This window comes from Cornus florida, unplaced genomic scaffold (genome assembly GCF_030987335.1).
Source record: "Cornus florida cultivar Cherokee Brave unplaced genomic scaffold, ASM3098733v1 CherokeeBrave_3.0.0_Hap2_Chr10, whole genome shotgun sequence".
NCBI classification, from domain to species: domain Eukaryota; kingdom Viridiplantae; phylum Streptophyta; class Magnoliopsida; order Cornales; family Cornaceae; genus Cornus; species Cornus florida.
In genome coordinates, this window is record NW_026775580.1 from 28,789,495 (window position 1) to 28,804,309 (window position 14,815).

The following is a 14,815-nucleotide window of genomic DNA, read 5'->3' on the forward strand; positions in this document are numbered from 1 at the left end:
TATGATTCTCGAAGCAAATAATGAGATGGTAAAACGAGTTGATTGGTTGATTTATTGGACTGTATCTGATAAGCCCTTGTCCAGTAGGATTATACTGCTATGATTCTAGAAGCAAATAAAAACAATACAAATTTCAGTATCAAATTGGTGGGTCAACAACTTGACCTACATAGCTGTCCATTTATCGTTTTCTTAATATAACTTTTGCAAATTTTCATTTTTATTTTCTTATAATATGTGGCATTTTTAATTTTTAATACTTTTTCAATCATGGTAAAAATTAAACCAATCCCCATTTTACAATTATTAAATATTACTGTTACATAAACTTAATTTATTTCTAATTTCCATTTTATTAAATAAAACTATTATATAACTCTAATTTATTTTTAATTTCCTTAATTGCAATAAGCCTATTAAATGAACATTAAATATGCCAGTTTTGTTCAAGTTGGGTTACTCTTCTATCCGTTTGTCATTATTATTTTAATTGAACATGTGGTTCTTGCTGGTTTTTCTTTTTGTTTGTCATTATTATATTAATAAATATATGTGGTCCTATAGATAGGAAGGTACACAGTACACTTGCTTTGTAATGATGACAGTTTGTTATCTTAATGTATCCTTTCTTGCCAGAGGATTCTCTCGCTTTAAAAACATTATATAAACGTTAATTCAAAAATTGATGCATGCAGCGTACTAGAATCAATAATGTAGTTCGAATCGGTGTAATTATAACCTCTTTGAAAAAATTGACTATAAGACGATTCGGGAAGAAAAAAACATAAAATTCTTTTGTGTGTTCAGTTTACCTTTAAAAGGATTTTAACAATGTGAATGAGTTATAATAAATGTGATAATAGAACTGGGAAGAGGCATAGATATAGATAGAAAGGAAAGAGATAGACAAAGAAGAATAAGACTGAGAGAGATTGATATAATAGTGTTCGCGCGGTTTTTGTTCCTTACGTCGGTCGATGGACTCTTCGCGGGTGTGCCAGAGTATTTGTACAAAATACCCAAAATATGTAATTGAATACCAGCCTATCCCTTTTTCCGATGGCTGACTCTCAGGTGATTGTGTGGGAGAGAGACTAGTAAGAACTCCCAGCAAAGTTCTTTTATGCCTTGTTTGTAGCAAGGACTTTTTAGAGTGTCTAAAGAAATGTAACTGATGAATGTTTGAATGGATGGAATGGCCGAGGGAAGACAGGCGGCAAGAACTTAATCGATCGCCGGCCGAACGTGATGGCGAGAACTTAATCAATCGCCATCAGCCAAACACAATGGCAAGAATTTAATCGATCGCCACTGAAACGTTATAGCAAGAATTTAATCAATTGCCATCAGTCAAGTAATGACAAGAATTTAATCAATTGTCACTACGATTCAATGGCAAGAATTTAATCAATTGCCATTGAATTGAAAGCCTAACTAAAATTGCGTAATTAAAATTGACATAATTGAAATTGAAAGAAAGTAAATGGCTGAATCAAAATAGTTGACGAGGATCTAATCAATTGCCATTAAATTGAAATAAAGAAATTGATAGGAAAATGACGTAGAGTCAATTGAAAACATTTTTAGTTGAAATGCATGTTTTGTGGTGGTGCTGGACGAATTGGAAATGGAATACAATACTTCTATTTATAGAAGTTCTATCTCAACTTATTTTCCTAATTAATTGCTAGAAAATCTCTTTGCTCTTTGATTTTCTTCACTTTATTACTCAAACTAAACCACGTTCCAGTAGTCTTTTGCGTCTCTTCTCTTCTTGCTTCAATAGGAAAGTCCTTGCTGAAATCTCTCCTTGATCCAGTCAAATGCAAGTTGTCGAGAAATATACTGAAAAGTTGCTGGAAAGTTGCTAACTTTTAGCAACTCCTTTCCTTAAGTTAGACTGAAAACTTCCCTTAAATGGCTGGAAGACCATTTATAACTTTTGCCCAAATTATCCCTCACGTGACGGCCTTTCCTTTGAATTCCTTATTCCTTTGCCACGAAATTCCTATTTCATAGGAATCTCATTCCAACTAAATCTCTTTTATCCAAACTGAAATAATATATTTGAATTAACTCAAATATTAATTACCAAATTTCAGCAACAACCTTATTGGATAAGGTGGCTAAATTCCTAAATTTTCTCCTCTTGTTTCTCAATTGGCCGACTTTTCTTGAAATCATACTAAACAAGTGTCGGCCCATCGCTGGTCCACGTCACCGCTGAGGTGGCTGCCAAGTTTTGGTGCCAACAAATGCCCCCCAAATTTCAAATGCTTTATCGGCCACTCAGACCGATAAGATTTTTTGGAATTTTTATAACATGAAAGAAACTGGCAGCCAGTGAGCTTCTAGACTTTATTTCTTCCCAACCACCTCTAAGTTGGTCTTTATATTGCTTCAACCAGGACTGGCCGATCCTAGTTCTTCCATTATTCCCACAAAACTGGCTGATACCCCTCAAACTATTGGCCATTTATAAATCCATGATAGACCTCACCATTGAAGTTTCCCAACTCTACTAGTAAGGTATGATCGTGATCGGCCGGGATCAAGTTGTTGTGTAATATTATTTGGGCCGATCTAACTGGCTACTCCATTAAAAGAACAACATTCTGCCAGTATAGAGCTTTTCTGATGGCTAATCTTCTTGAATTTTTAAACTTTCTTCCGCGAATTTCTTCTCCACTTAACCCTTTTTAGTTTCCATCCCCGCTTTCTTTTCTTGAAATTCGGTTGAGAACGACAGGCTAAAAGAATTCTCTTAGCCAATGATGATTCTGGCTGAGGATTAGATACCACTTTCGGCCAAGTATTCTGGTAATCTAGCCGATTTAATTCTGAAATTCTTTTACCTTTCCATTCAGGGCAACAATCGTGTTGTATGAGAGCCTTGACATTCGGAATGGCTGATGGTGTACTCTCGGTAACCTTAGGCTGATTCCCTTCATCAACCTTCCTTTTGGGAGCCTGGCCGATCACATTACTACCTGGTATGAAAATATCATTGTCGACCTCCATGACTTCATCATCTGTTCCCTTTTTGGCAGATATGGTAGATGTTTGAGTGTCGGATGTGGCTGATTTTGGCTTTTTGTACATTGGTCGACCTATTCGCTTAAGGCCATTACCATATTCTTGTTTAATAGGATCAGCCAACTAAACCTTATCGACCGTCGTTGGCTGATTAAGATAATCAATGACCGGTCGATCTTGATTTACCACCAGCGGCTGATTATAATTCGGCCAACCTTCTGGCTGATTATAATTCAGCCAGCCTTCTGGCTTATCTTTGATCATTTTTTCAATGATCTCTATTAAAATTTTGTTTGAAGATTCGACCTGGCCATTTGCTTGAGCATAGTATGGCGTAGAGGCTGACATACGAATATTCATGTTGTGGCCGAATTGTAGTACATCAGTTGCCTTAAATACTGTTGTATTGTCTGAAACAAGTGTTTCTGGAATCCCAAATCTGTGGATGATGTTTTGTTCCATGAAATTAATCACTGTTTGCTGATCAACCGCTTTGCAAGCCTTGGCCTCAACCCATTTAGTAAAATAATCTGTGGCAACAATCACCCAGTGATGGCCTTCGCTTGATGGTGGATTAATTTTACTAATAAGGTCAAGGCCCTAACCTCTGAATGGCCAAAGTTTGATTATTGGCTGTAATTCTTTTGCTGGTACATTTTGAATCGGCCCATGTCTTTGACAAGCTTGACAACCTTTTGAGTAATCTATGCAATCTTTCCTCATCCTCGGCCAATAATATCCATACCTGTGAATCAGCCATCTCATTTTAATCCCAGCTTGGTGAGCCCCACAGCTGCCCTCATGTACCTCAGCCATAACCTGAAGTGATTCCTCCTTGCTTATGCATTGTAGTAGGAGCCCATCTTCTAACCCTTTTCTGTATAGATCCCCATCTAAAAGCACAAAGTTGATCGCTTTTCTTTTAATACTTCTATCAGCCCTGATGTTTGGATTTCGAAGAAACATTATAAATGGTATCCTCCAGTCATCGTCGGCCAAATCTTCTACATCAATTGTCCAAGTATCAAACAACATAGTATTTCTCAATTCGGCTGATGGCAAAGATCTTCGTGTTATCTTTATCAACTGATCTTCTATTCTGGCTGGTACTCTTATTCCAGAGGCTGCTTGGGCCATGCTGTTGGCCTCCTTATTCTGCCCTTTCGGCCAGAACTTAAGTTGAACATTATCAAATTGATTGATTAATGAAGTGGCCAAAGAATGAAACGGCCTTAATTGCCAACTTAGGCACTTAAAATCTTCAGAAATTTGGCTAAGGACTAAGTTTGAATCTCCCAAAATCTTTACATCTCTAACAGCCATTTCAATTAAAATCTTCAGGCCGATTATAAGCGCTTCATATTCGGCCTGATTATTTGAACATTTAAAATCTAAAAAGAAAGAGAATGAAGCCTTTCTGCCAGCTTGCGAAATAATAACAATACCTGTTCCTGCTCCATCAGCCGTGCTTGATCCATCAAACATCAAGATCCAAGGAGTTAAGAATATAGCTGATGACTCCAATTCATCATAAACCCATGGATCAATATCAGTTGAAGGATGATCGGCCAAAAAATCAGCCAGAACCCTTCCTTTTACTGATTTTTGTGGGACGTAGATAAAATTGAATTCCATCAAAGCCAAAGCCCACTTACCTATTCGGCCAGTGATTAATGGCCTTGATAGCATATACTTGATCACGTTAGTCTGATACAGAATGTAAACATCAACAGGCTGCATGTATACTCTCAACTTCATGGCCGAATAGTACAAAGATAAACAAAGCTTCTCAATTGAGGAATATCTGCATTCTACATCAGTTAGTACTCTACTCAGGTAGTAGACAGCCTGCTCCTTTCCATGTTCATTGTCTTGTGCGAGCATACTACCAATTGATTCTTCTGCGGCCGATAAATAAAGCTTTAACGGCCACTTCTTTCTTGGAGGCATTACAACCGGGGGGTTTGCCAAATACTCTTTTATTTTGTCAAAGGCTTTCTGATGGGATTCGTCCCAATGAAATTTCTCATGTGACTTTAATTTCACTAAAGTCGAAAAGACATGCACTCGGCCAGCATGGTTAGAAATAAATCTTCTAAGAAAACCTACCTGGCCGAGGAACCTTTGCACTTGTTTTTTGTTGGCTGGGGCCCTAGCATTTATAATAGCTTTGACCTTGTTCTGATCAACTTCAATGCCTCGTTTGTGTACCAAGAACCCTAAGAAATTCCCGGCTGAAACTCCAAATGCACACTTCAATGGGTTCATTTTCAATTTGTGAATCCTCATCCTTTCAAAGGCCCTTTTCAAGTGTTCTAAATGCTGTCTCTTGGCCGATGATTTCACAACTACATCATCTATATAAATTTCCATGAATCGGCCAATCATATCATGAAAGATAGAGTTCATTGCCATTTGATAAGTGGCCCCAGCATTTTTTAGGCCAAATGGCATCACAATCCACTCAAAAGTACCAATTGATCCAGGACATCTAAAAGCCGTTTTATGAATATCTTCCTCGGCTAAATAGATTTGATTATAACCTGAATGGCCGTCCATAAAAGACAATATTTCATGCTTAGCGGCCGAATCAATAAGTTGATCGTCCACAGGCATTGGATATTCATCTTTTGGAGTGGCATTATTTAAATTGCGAAAATCCACACAAACTCTAAGTTTGCCGTTCTTCTTCATTACCGGAACAACATTAGACAGCCATTCAACATACCTAACTGTTCGAATAAATCCTGCCTTAAGAAGTCTCTCAATTTCCTCTTTAATTTTGAGCATTACTTCCGAAGACATCTTTCTTGGTGGTTGATTATATGGCTGAAAATCTTTCTTGATCGGTAATCTATGTTCTACCAATTTTCTAGACAGGCCAGGCATCTCTTCATAACTCCAAGCAAAGCAATCCTTATATTCATTTAATAATTTAATCAAATCGGCCTGGAATTTAGGCTCAAGCAAAGCACTAACAAATAATGGCCGATTATCTTTTTTAGTACCAACATTTATTTCCAATAAAGGATCTTGCACCTCTGCTTTATTATCTTCCATCCTGGAAGGGGCTGACTTCAAATCTTTAAGTTGGATTGCATCCAGCTTTTCGAAACCTTCTTCAATTATATCGGCCGTGCTGGCCGATACCTCTTCATATAGCTGTTCTTCTCTGGCCAATCTCTTCTCAGCCAGATATGCTTTCAGTCTTATGCAAGCGGCCCTGAAAGCTTGCCGCTTCTTTTCTTCATTGGTTTTGTGATCCATCAGTAACATCTTCAATGTCCTTGATGGTCGACCTGAAAATATCAATTTTCGGCCGAGTTGCTTCTGACAATAATTCTTTAATATTAGCATTAATTAAATTCTTCTTCATTGTTGCCGCTGCTGGTCGTCCCATCCTGTTAATGCCAACAAATTTGATAGGTACAACAGTTTCATCATAAAGTGCAGCTTCAGCCGAATACACCCTAGCTATAAAGGGTTTGTTATCGGCCTCAACAATTTTTACCTTATTTCCATCCCAAAAAATCAACATTTGATGCAAGGTTGATGGGATGCACATGTTAGGATGAATCCAATCTCGGCCTAAAAGGAGATTATAGGCCGCGGTTGAATCAATGATAAAGAAAGCCGTAAAGGATGTCTTACCGCCAATAGTAATTTCCAAAGGTAGAATACCTTTGGTGTTACTAGATCCTCCATTAAAACCACTGATAGCCACGTCGGTTGGAACTACATCGTCCATGGTTTTACCCAATTTCTTCAAAGTAGTTGCTGGAATGACATTCACCACCGAACCATTGTCAACCAAAACCCTATTGATTGGCTGACCTCAACCCATACTTTAACATACAGCGGCCTCAACTGTTGTGTCATGGACAAAGGTGGTTTTTCGAAAATGATTTTATCAGCCTTAGATGGCTGATCCTAAGAGATCAATCCTATCCCGGCCGATGAACTTGTCGAATCGTTCTTAATTTCTGAAGATTCAGCCTTTTCCTCCTGCTTGGCTGACTCAACATCCCTGTTCATCGTTGGTTCTACCCTTGCTTCAAACACAGAAGGCAAAACAAATACCATGTTACAATTTACCTTATCTGGGAGAGAACCAAAATGAATTCTGTACTTGGCCGCATGCTTTGGATCCTGGTCGGGCTGATCATCTTTTTCTTCATAAAAGCATGCCTTATTCTTAAAGGATGTAGCGACCTCCATGTCTTCAGCCACCACTGGTTCATTTTTTCTTTCTAGTTGATCATGGTCGATCTTGTCTTCTTTTCTTTTGAGTTCTGCATTTTTCCTTTGCATCCTCCTTTTTTGAGTACGTGTAGGAGGTTGCTTAGGAAACTTTAGGTGACTTACTCGAGTCCATCTGCCATGGTCAACCAAAGGAGGTCTAACCGTTCTTACACGACTAGATTCTTCTCCTTTTTGAACCTATATTTCTGACTGAATTGTTGGTTTCCTTTTGAAACTAGGATAAAAATGTTATTCTGGCAGGATTCTATCGGCCACCGATGACCAAATGATTCTCACTGCCCTCGGCCCATTTTCTCTAAATATTGATCGATTGATGTCTTCGTGATTCTGTCTAGGCTGATGGCCTAACCTTTCATGGACACTGCGCTTTCTGGTTGATTGGAAATAGCCCCTCTTGTCTGAGTCATTCCTTCGGCCTTTGCAATTTGGACAACAACCATGGTTGATGAGGGCAATTTGAGCTTCTCTTAACTAAATTTCCAAGTCCTTAACTTTCTGCTCATCATTACTGGCCGATGAACTACCAAGAACTTTTGGTAATCTTTCCTGTCTACCATTATCAGCGGCTTTTTCAGTTGCCAGGCTGATTACATTGGTACTGACAATACTAGGAAATGGATCGCCATCGACCCCCATTACATCTGGCTTCTTTTCAGGGAATTTCTATACACCTTCATCGATAGATTTCTGCAATACATTTCTAAATACATAACAATTGTTAGTAGTATGATTCCATGAATTATGAAATTTGCAGAACTCTCTTCCTTTTAAATCATTGGTCCATGGTATATTGTGTCCTTTTGGCAAAACGATTTGTTTGTCGGCCAACAAATGATCAAAAATTTGTTCTGTTTTGGCCAGATCAAACGTATAAACCTTACCAGTATCAGTCGTACCCTTCCTGGCCGATGAAGTCGATGGCTGAGTACCACTGGTGGATACATTTGGTTTTGTTAAAGCGTCACATACATAAGGCTTCTTTAGAATGACTTCGGCTAAATTAGCTTCAAAATCTTCCTCTTTAACCACATCAGTTGAATAAACTTCATAGTTGGGGTCCCTATAGTACGTACCTTTAGAGGAATTTTTTCGTTCTTTCTCCTATTTGAGAACCAACTCATACCTGGTAGCTTTCTCGGCCAGGTCATACATGTCACGAAATGGAACTCCTTCAAACCTCTTCCGAAGTTCAAAATCAAGGCCGTTCAAAGCCAAACGAATGTACTCCTGTTCTGGAAGAGGTACACGACATCTTAATCTTGCTCTCCTGAATCTTGCAATGAATGTCTCGACCGATTCACTAGGCAATTGACTTAGCCTGGATAAATCGGCCAGAGTGGGTTCTGTCTCCGTACGGTAGAACTGATTGTGGAATAATTCCTCCATCTGTGGCCAATTAAAAACAGAGTTAGGAGGTAGACGAATATACCATGAAAAAGCTACCCCTGTCAAAGAGTTAGGAAAAAGTCTCAATTTCAACCACGGGCTAACACTGGCCTCTCCACATTGAACCGTGAATCGGCCAATGTGTTCCACGGTCGATTGATTCCCCTCTCCACTAAAGGTTACAAAGTCAGGGACTTTATATCCTCTAGGGAACTCAACTTGGTCTACCACTTCTGGATAAGGAGTTCTATAAATTGGTACCTCTAAGTTCCAGGCCATATTCTTCTGTGAGTAAATCAGCTAATTGTCTTCTATCTAACATGACTTGAGGTGGCTGATTTAATATTGGTGGTACCTGATTAAAAACTGGTGGCTGATTAGCCGCTGGTTGATAGCAATTCGGCCAATCATGTGGCTGATTAGCCATATTCTGCCCCCCGAGCCCTACCTGTGGCGGCACATGAGTATACAGTGGGTTCAGTGGCCTCCATCTGATCTGATTGCCCCCCGAGTTCAAAGGCATCCGAGGAGGGTTTGGCAGAATTACCTGTGGCTGCGAACCTGCTACTGGTGGCTGATTAGAACCTGCCAATGTAGGCTGAGGATAGCTTTCTGCCCAGGTGAGTAGCGTATGAACCGGCTGACTTGATGTTGCACCTGGTTAGAGTGTCACTACTGGCGGCCATGGCTGTGATGTTTCAATGGCCCTCTCTGGCCAAGCAGCTTGTGATAGATTCGGTTGAGAAGTCGATTCCTGATTGTTGGAGCTGCTAGCTTGAGTCGGCTTGTTCAAAATAAAGGCTGAGAGTTGGGACATATTTTCATGCAAGTCGTTGTAGCGTGCTCCCATCCTTCCCATTGAATCTACCAAGGAGCTAACCTGTGCTTGAAGTACGGCTAACTCATCAGTAGGACCTGCTGCAGAGTTCTCAGCCTGTACTGGCTGATCGTCTTCCTCCAAATCTTCATCAGTAGCTACGGCCTTAGAATTTTTTGTGGGCCGCGACATATTTGCCTCTTTATAACACTCTAGTAGTGGTCCCACCGAGCGTGCCAAAACGTGTTCGCGCGGTTTTTGTTCCCTACGCCGGTCGATGGACTCTTCGCGGGCGTGCCAGAGTATTTGTACAAAATACCCAAAATATGTAATTGAACACCAGCCTATCCCTTTTTCCAATGGCTGACTCTCAGGTGATTGTGTGGGAGAGAGACTAGTAAGAACTCCCAGCAAAGTTCTTTTATGCCTTGTTTGTAGCAAGGACTTTTTAGAGTGTCTAAAGAAATGTAACTGATGAATGTTTAAATGGATGGAATGGCCGAGGGAAGACAGGCGGCAAGAACTTAATCGATCGCCGGCCGAACGTGATGGCGAGAACTTAATCAATCGCCATCAGCCAAACACAATGGCAAGAATTTAATCGATCGCCACTGAAACGTGATAGCAAGAATTTAATCAATTGCCATCAGTCAAGTAATGACAAGAATTTAATCAATTGTCACTACGATTCAATGGCAAGAATTTAATCAATTGCCATTGAATTGAAAGCCTAACTAAAATTGCGTAATTAAAATTGGCATAATTGAAATTGAAAGAAAGTAAATGGCTGAATTGAAATAGTTGACGAGGATCTAATCAATTGCCATTAAATTGAAATAAAGAAATTGATAGGAAAATGACGTAGAGTCAATTGAAAACATTTTTAGTTGAAATGCATGTTTTGTGGTGGTGCTGGACGAATTGGAAATGGAATACAATACTTCTATTTATAGAAGTTCTATCTCAACTTATTTTCCGAATTAATTGCTAGAAAATCTCTTTGCTCCTTGATTTTCTTCACTTTATTACTCAAACTAAACCACGTTCCAGTAGTCTTTTGCGTCTCTTCTCTTCTTGCTTCAATAGGAAAGTCCTTGCTGAAATCTCTCCTTAATCCAGTCAAATGCAAGTTGTGGAGAAATATGCTGAAAAGTTGCTGGAAAGTTGCTAACTTTTAGCAACTCCTTTCCTTAAGTTAGGCTGAAAACTTCCCTTAAATGGCTGGAAGACCATTTATAACTTTTGCCCAAATTATCCCTCACGTGACGGCCTCTCCTTTGAATTCCTTATTCCTTTGCAACGAAATTCCTATTTCATAGGAATCTCATTCCAACTAAATCTCTTTTATCCAAACTGAAATAATATATTTGAATTAACTCAAATATTAATTACCAAATTTCAGCAACAACCCTATTGGATAAGGTGGCTAAATTCCTAGATTTTCTCCTCTTGTTTCTCAATTGGCCGACTTTTCTTGAAATCATACTAAACAAGTGTCGGCCCATCGCTGGTCCACGTCACCGCTGAGGTGGCTGCCAAGTTTTGGTGCCAACAAATAATTAGGGTAAAATGTAAAAAACTCCATTCAACTATTAACCATGTAGCAGAAAACTTCACTGATCTACTAATTTGACATATAACCCCCTTGAACTAACTAATTTGGTGCAATTAACCCCGTCCGGTGATAAGCCGGTTGAATTTGACAGTAAAGACGCACATGATGGGTCACGTGACAACCCAAATTTTGTTAAATGATCATACAACCCTTTATGAAGCTAAAAGACCATAATTCCCCTTTTGTCTCTTTAACCCCACACTCTTTCTCCTGGTTAACTCTCATAAGTCATATCACTTTTTTCTCTCTCTCTAAAATGGCTCCTGAGGCTGAGAAGAAGAAAATTGAGGAGAATGAAGCTGTTAAAGGAGGCGACGTCCTAATAGAAGAAGAAGAAAAAGAAAAGGTCAGAGAAGAGTGGAGGACCAAAGACCATGGAGATTTCTCGATAAGTTTAAGAACTGCGACCATGGGATTTCTTGATGTCCGGTAAAGTGAAGGACCAGAGATTGGTTCCGTGTGAGGACCAGAGAGTTGGTCGGCGAGTTAGCAAGGCGGCAAAGGAAGGAACCGGTAAGAGGTGGGTCTGTTGTTACCGGCGGCGGAGAGCAACAGATGACGTTGAGGACGACTTTGAACTGGGTGTGAAAAAATTGAAGAACAACGGCTATAATAGTCATCTATCCGGTGGTGGGTTGGCTGATAGAGGCGATATATATATATATATATATATATATATATATATATATATATATATATATGTTTTCTCACTGAGATTGCCTTCTTTCGCCGCAGGGAAGTTTTACACAGTGTCAATGGGGGCCAATGAGAGGAGATGGGAGAAGATGAAAGACAAATTGCACACTATCATTCAGTGACGGATCCAAGGGGGGGCTTGGGTCGGCTTGAGCCCCCCCTTAAAAAAAAAATTAAATAAATAAATAAATAAAAATTAGTATAGGTATATTTAGCCCAATGTTAAAAAATAAATAAAAAATAAAAAATAAAAAAAATAAATTAGTAGTAGTATTAGCCTCCCAATTTTAACCCATCCAAACAAGCCCAATATCTAAAACACAATTTTAAAACAAAGGCCCAACCAAATAGGCCTAAACCAAACAAGCCCTAAACAATCACTAAGCCAAAACTCCTAAATTCTTAATCTTGCACAAATTAGATAGCTCACACACTAAATTCTCCCTCTAAAGTCTAACCCTATTTCCTCTAAAATTTTCCAACTCTTTAATCTTTCGATCCCCAATTCCCCTTTATTTAATATTAGCCCCCTATTAATAATTCATGAATTCGCCCTTGCTGTCATTGATTCCTTCCAGATTTTCAATGTTTGAAGTTATAACCATATTTACTTGTTTCTGTTCTAGTTTTATGAGGCTCAATATTTGTTTCCAACACTTTTAACATTACAGGCTATTTAAGAGCATTTTTGCCTGAGAAATTTAATCTTCTTCGTGTTTTACTGCAATAAAGAGGAAAAGACAAGCAAAGGCTAAACTTCCTCGATCAGCCACCATAATGCCCTTCAATGTATATCTTCCCTAAATTTCTCATTCCCTATCTTCCTTGATTGATTTGTGGCTGGATGTGTGTGTGTGTGTGTGTGTGTGTGTGTGTATATTTCATTTGTAAATGAGGTGTGAAAGAATATGTATTTACTTCATGAACTGTAATTCCTTCTTTACTCCATCCTCACCGATCACCACATTCTCAATCTGCCACCATCTCTCTCCGGCGACTGAACTTTCGTCACCAAATCCGTGCCTCCGACCATGATTTTTGTTGCTAATAATTTAACTGAAACGGTGCAATTTTTATAAGGGGTAAAATTGTCTTTAACTATTTCTGTTTTCACTAATTGGCCGGAGATGTCACATTGGGGGTTAATTGCACCAAATTCAATATTTCAAGGGGGCAAATTGTAGTTCAAGGGGGTTAATTGCACATGGCTAATAGTTGAAGAGGGTTTTTTGCACTTTACCCTAAAAATTATGTTGTCCTAGATAGGACTGAAGGTACAAAGTAAGGAAATAAAGGATAATATACAGAATATTTATCATTCTTCTTTACAAAGTTTTTTCCTTTAAAAATTGGGCAGAAACGAGGGGGAAGAAAAATAAACTATTATAGAAATTTAAAGTAAATACTATGCAAAATTACACAAGTTTTAAATTATAGTACTATTCTCTATAAATTACAATATTATAGATATTACTAGACATAATGGTAAAAATAATTTAAAACTTTATCTTTCATTCTCTCATAATGAATATAATAAATTGTGAGTTTATTCTCTTCTTTTCATCCAACCGAACAAAAAAAGGAAAGACAATTTCTTCTTTATGGATGTCTTATTCATCCCTTATTCTCTCATTTTCATCCATTTTTTTTTTTTCCCTTTCATACTGAATAGAGCAGAAAGATAAAAGAGGGAGATGAAAGTATAATTACATATGGTTTGTATCACAATCGATTTTGTTACTTGCTTTTATTTTAATTTGAAATAATATTGACATTTTTTTAGTTGGTACTCACATATCCCCTCTAAGAAATTATTTACATCTAAGAGGAGTAGAACCATAAATCTATACTTCATGAAGTATTAGGGCCAAGTCACCTACCCACTTGAGCCAACACCTAAGCCAACACCTTAGGTTAATAAAAGTAACGTTTTATTCTTTGAAATGTGTTCAATACTATTTGAAAACCTTTTTGGTAATGTTATTTTTGTTGCAATATTTTTTAAAGCAAATTTTGTAAAACAATGTTACAATAGTAGTTTGAAAAATAAAATGGCTACTGAAAAAAGTAATTTAAGGGATTTTTTTTTTTTTTTTTGTATTATTCATTCCTATCGTGAGTAACTGGAAACACTAATTTGGTGCTTTCGTTTTTAGTCTCTTTTTCAAAACCGCTTCGGTATTATTCAAATTGCAATAAACATTAACAATACGCTTTCATATTTTGCTTCGCTACAACTGTCAGATGCAAAAAAAATACAAAACATAAGTGGTTACCAAACAAGCCCATAAACTTAAAAAAAAAAAAAAAAAAAAAAAAAAAAAAAAAAAAAGAAAAAACGTCTAATTACATAGCTAGATGTTCACAACATTCTTGAAAATAGAATGATTGATTTAAATATATAGTTATACGTCATGGCGAAAAAAATATTGATTTTATTTTTGTTAAAAATATAAATTCTTTTTCAACTTTTATTCAAAAAAAAAATGTTTATTGTCTAGATAGATTTTTATATTGTTCGTTTTCCAATTCTCTAAAGGACATAAATTGTTTATGAATAACACCAAACAATTACTTTAATTTTTAAAGATAGATTTTTTTATCTTGTTTCGGTTTTCCAATTCAGTTGTCCTCCTTGTCACCATGTTATAATATGGGCGCGAATCACCTGCAGTGAGGCTCTCATGCAGTTTCCTGCTGTAACTTTTAAGTGGTTCATATTTGGCCACATCATTTTTTAGCTAACGGACACTAAGGCCGTGTTTACCCAATTACACCACTATTTATAAGTAACGTTTCACTACCATTTATAAGTAACATTACATAGTCTAGAAAGTAATGTCACATATAAACATAACTCAATTCAACATATCATTTATGTTATTATTTGAAATTAAAAGTGGTGATATTTCATTTTACAAATGGTGATGTTACTTTTTAGACTCTGTGCTGTTACTTATAAATGGTGGTGAAATGTAAAAATAGTCTAAAAAGTAACATCA

General features: G+C 37.6%; 1 protein-coding gene across 1 annotated transcript; it reads right to left on the reverse strand.

Moving 5' to 3' along the window:
- Positions 1 to 3,159: 3,159 nt before the first annotated feature.
- LOC132277453 (uncharacterized) lies at positions 3,160 to 6,303 on the reverse strand. The gene is made up of 4 exons (XM_059779310.1): positions 6,045 to 6,303; positions 4,354 to 5,927; positions 3,782 to 4,209; positions 3,160 to 3,475 (listed from the first exon to the last, which is right to left on the reverse strand). The coding sequence occupies exons 1-4, from the start codon at positions 6,301 to 6,303 to the stop codon at positions 3,160 to 3,162; spliced, it is 2,577 nt and encodes an 858-aa protein (XP_059635293.1).
- Positions 6,304 to 14,815: the final 8,512 nt, after the last annotated feature.

What these genes read in the sequence shown, in the direction of transcription:
- LOC132277453 (XM_059779310.1), bottom strand. Translation starts at nt 6,303, where the DNA reads ATGGATCACAAAACCAATGAAGAAAAGAAGCGGCAAGCTTTCAGGGCC. An exon ending in TTTATTGGAAATAAATGTTG is followed by an intron (nt 5,928 to 6,044) that starts GTACTAAAAAAG and finishes GGAGTTATGAAG; the next exon opens with AGATGCCTGGCCTGTCTAGA. An exon ending in AGATTTTAATTGAAATGGCT is followed by an intron (nt 4,210 to 4,353) that starts GTTAGAGATGTA and finishes GTTCAACTTAAG; the next exon opens with TTCTGGCCGAAAGGGCAGAA.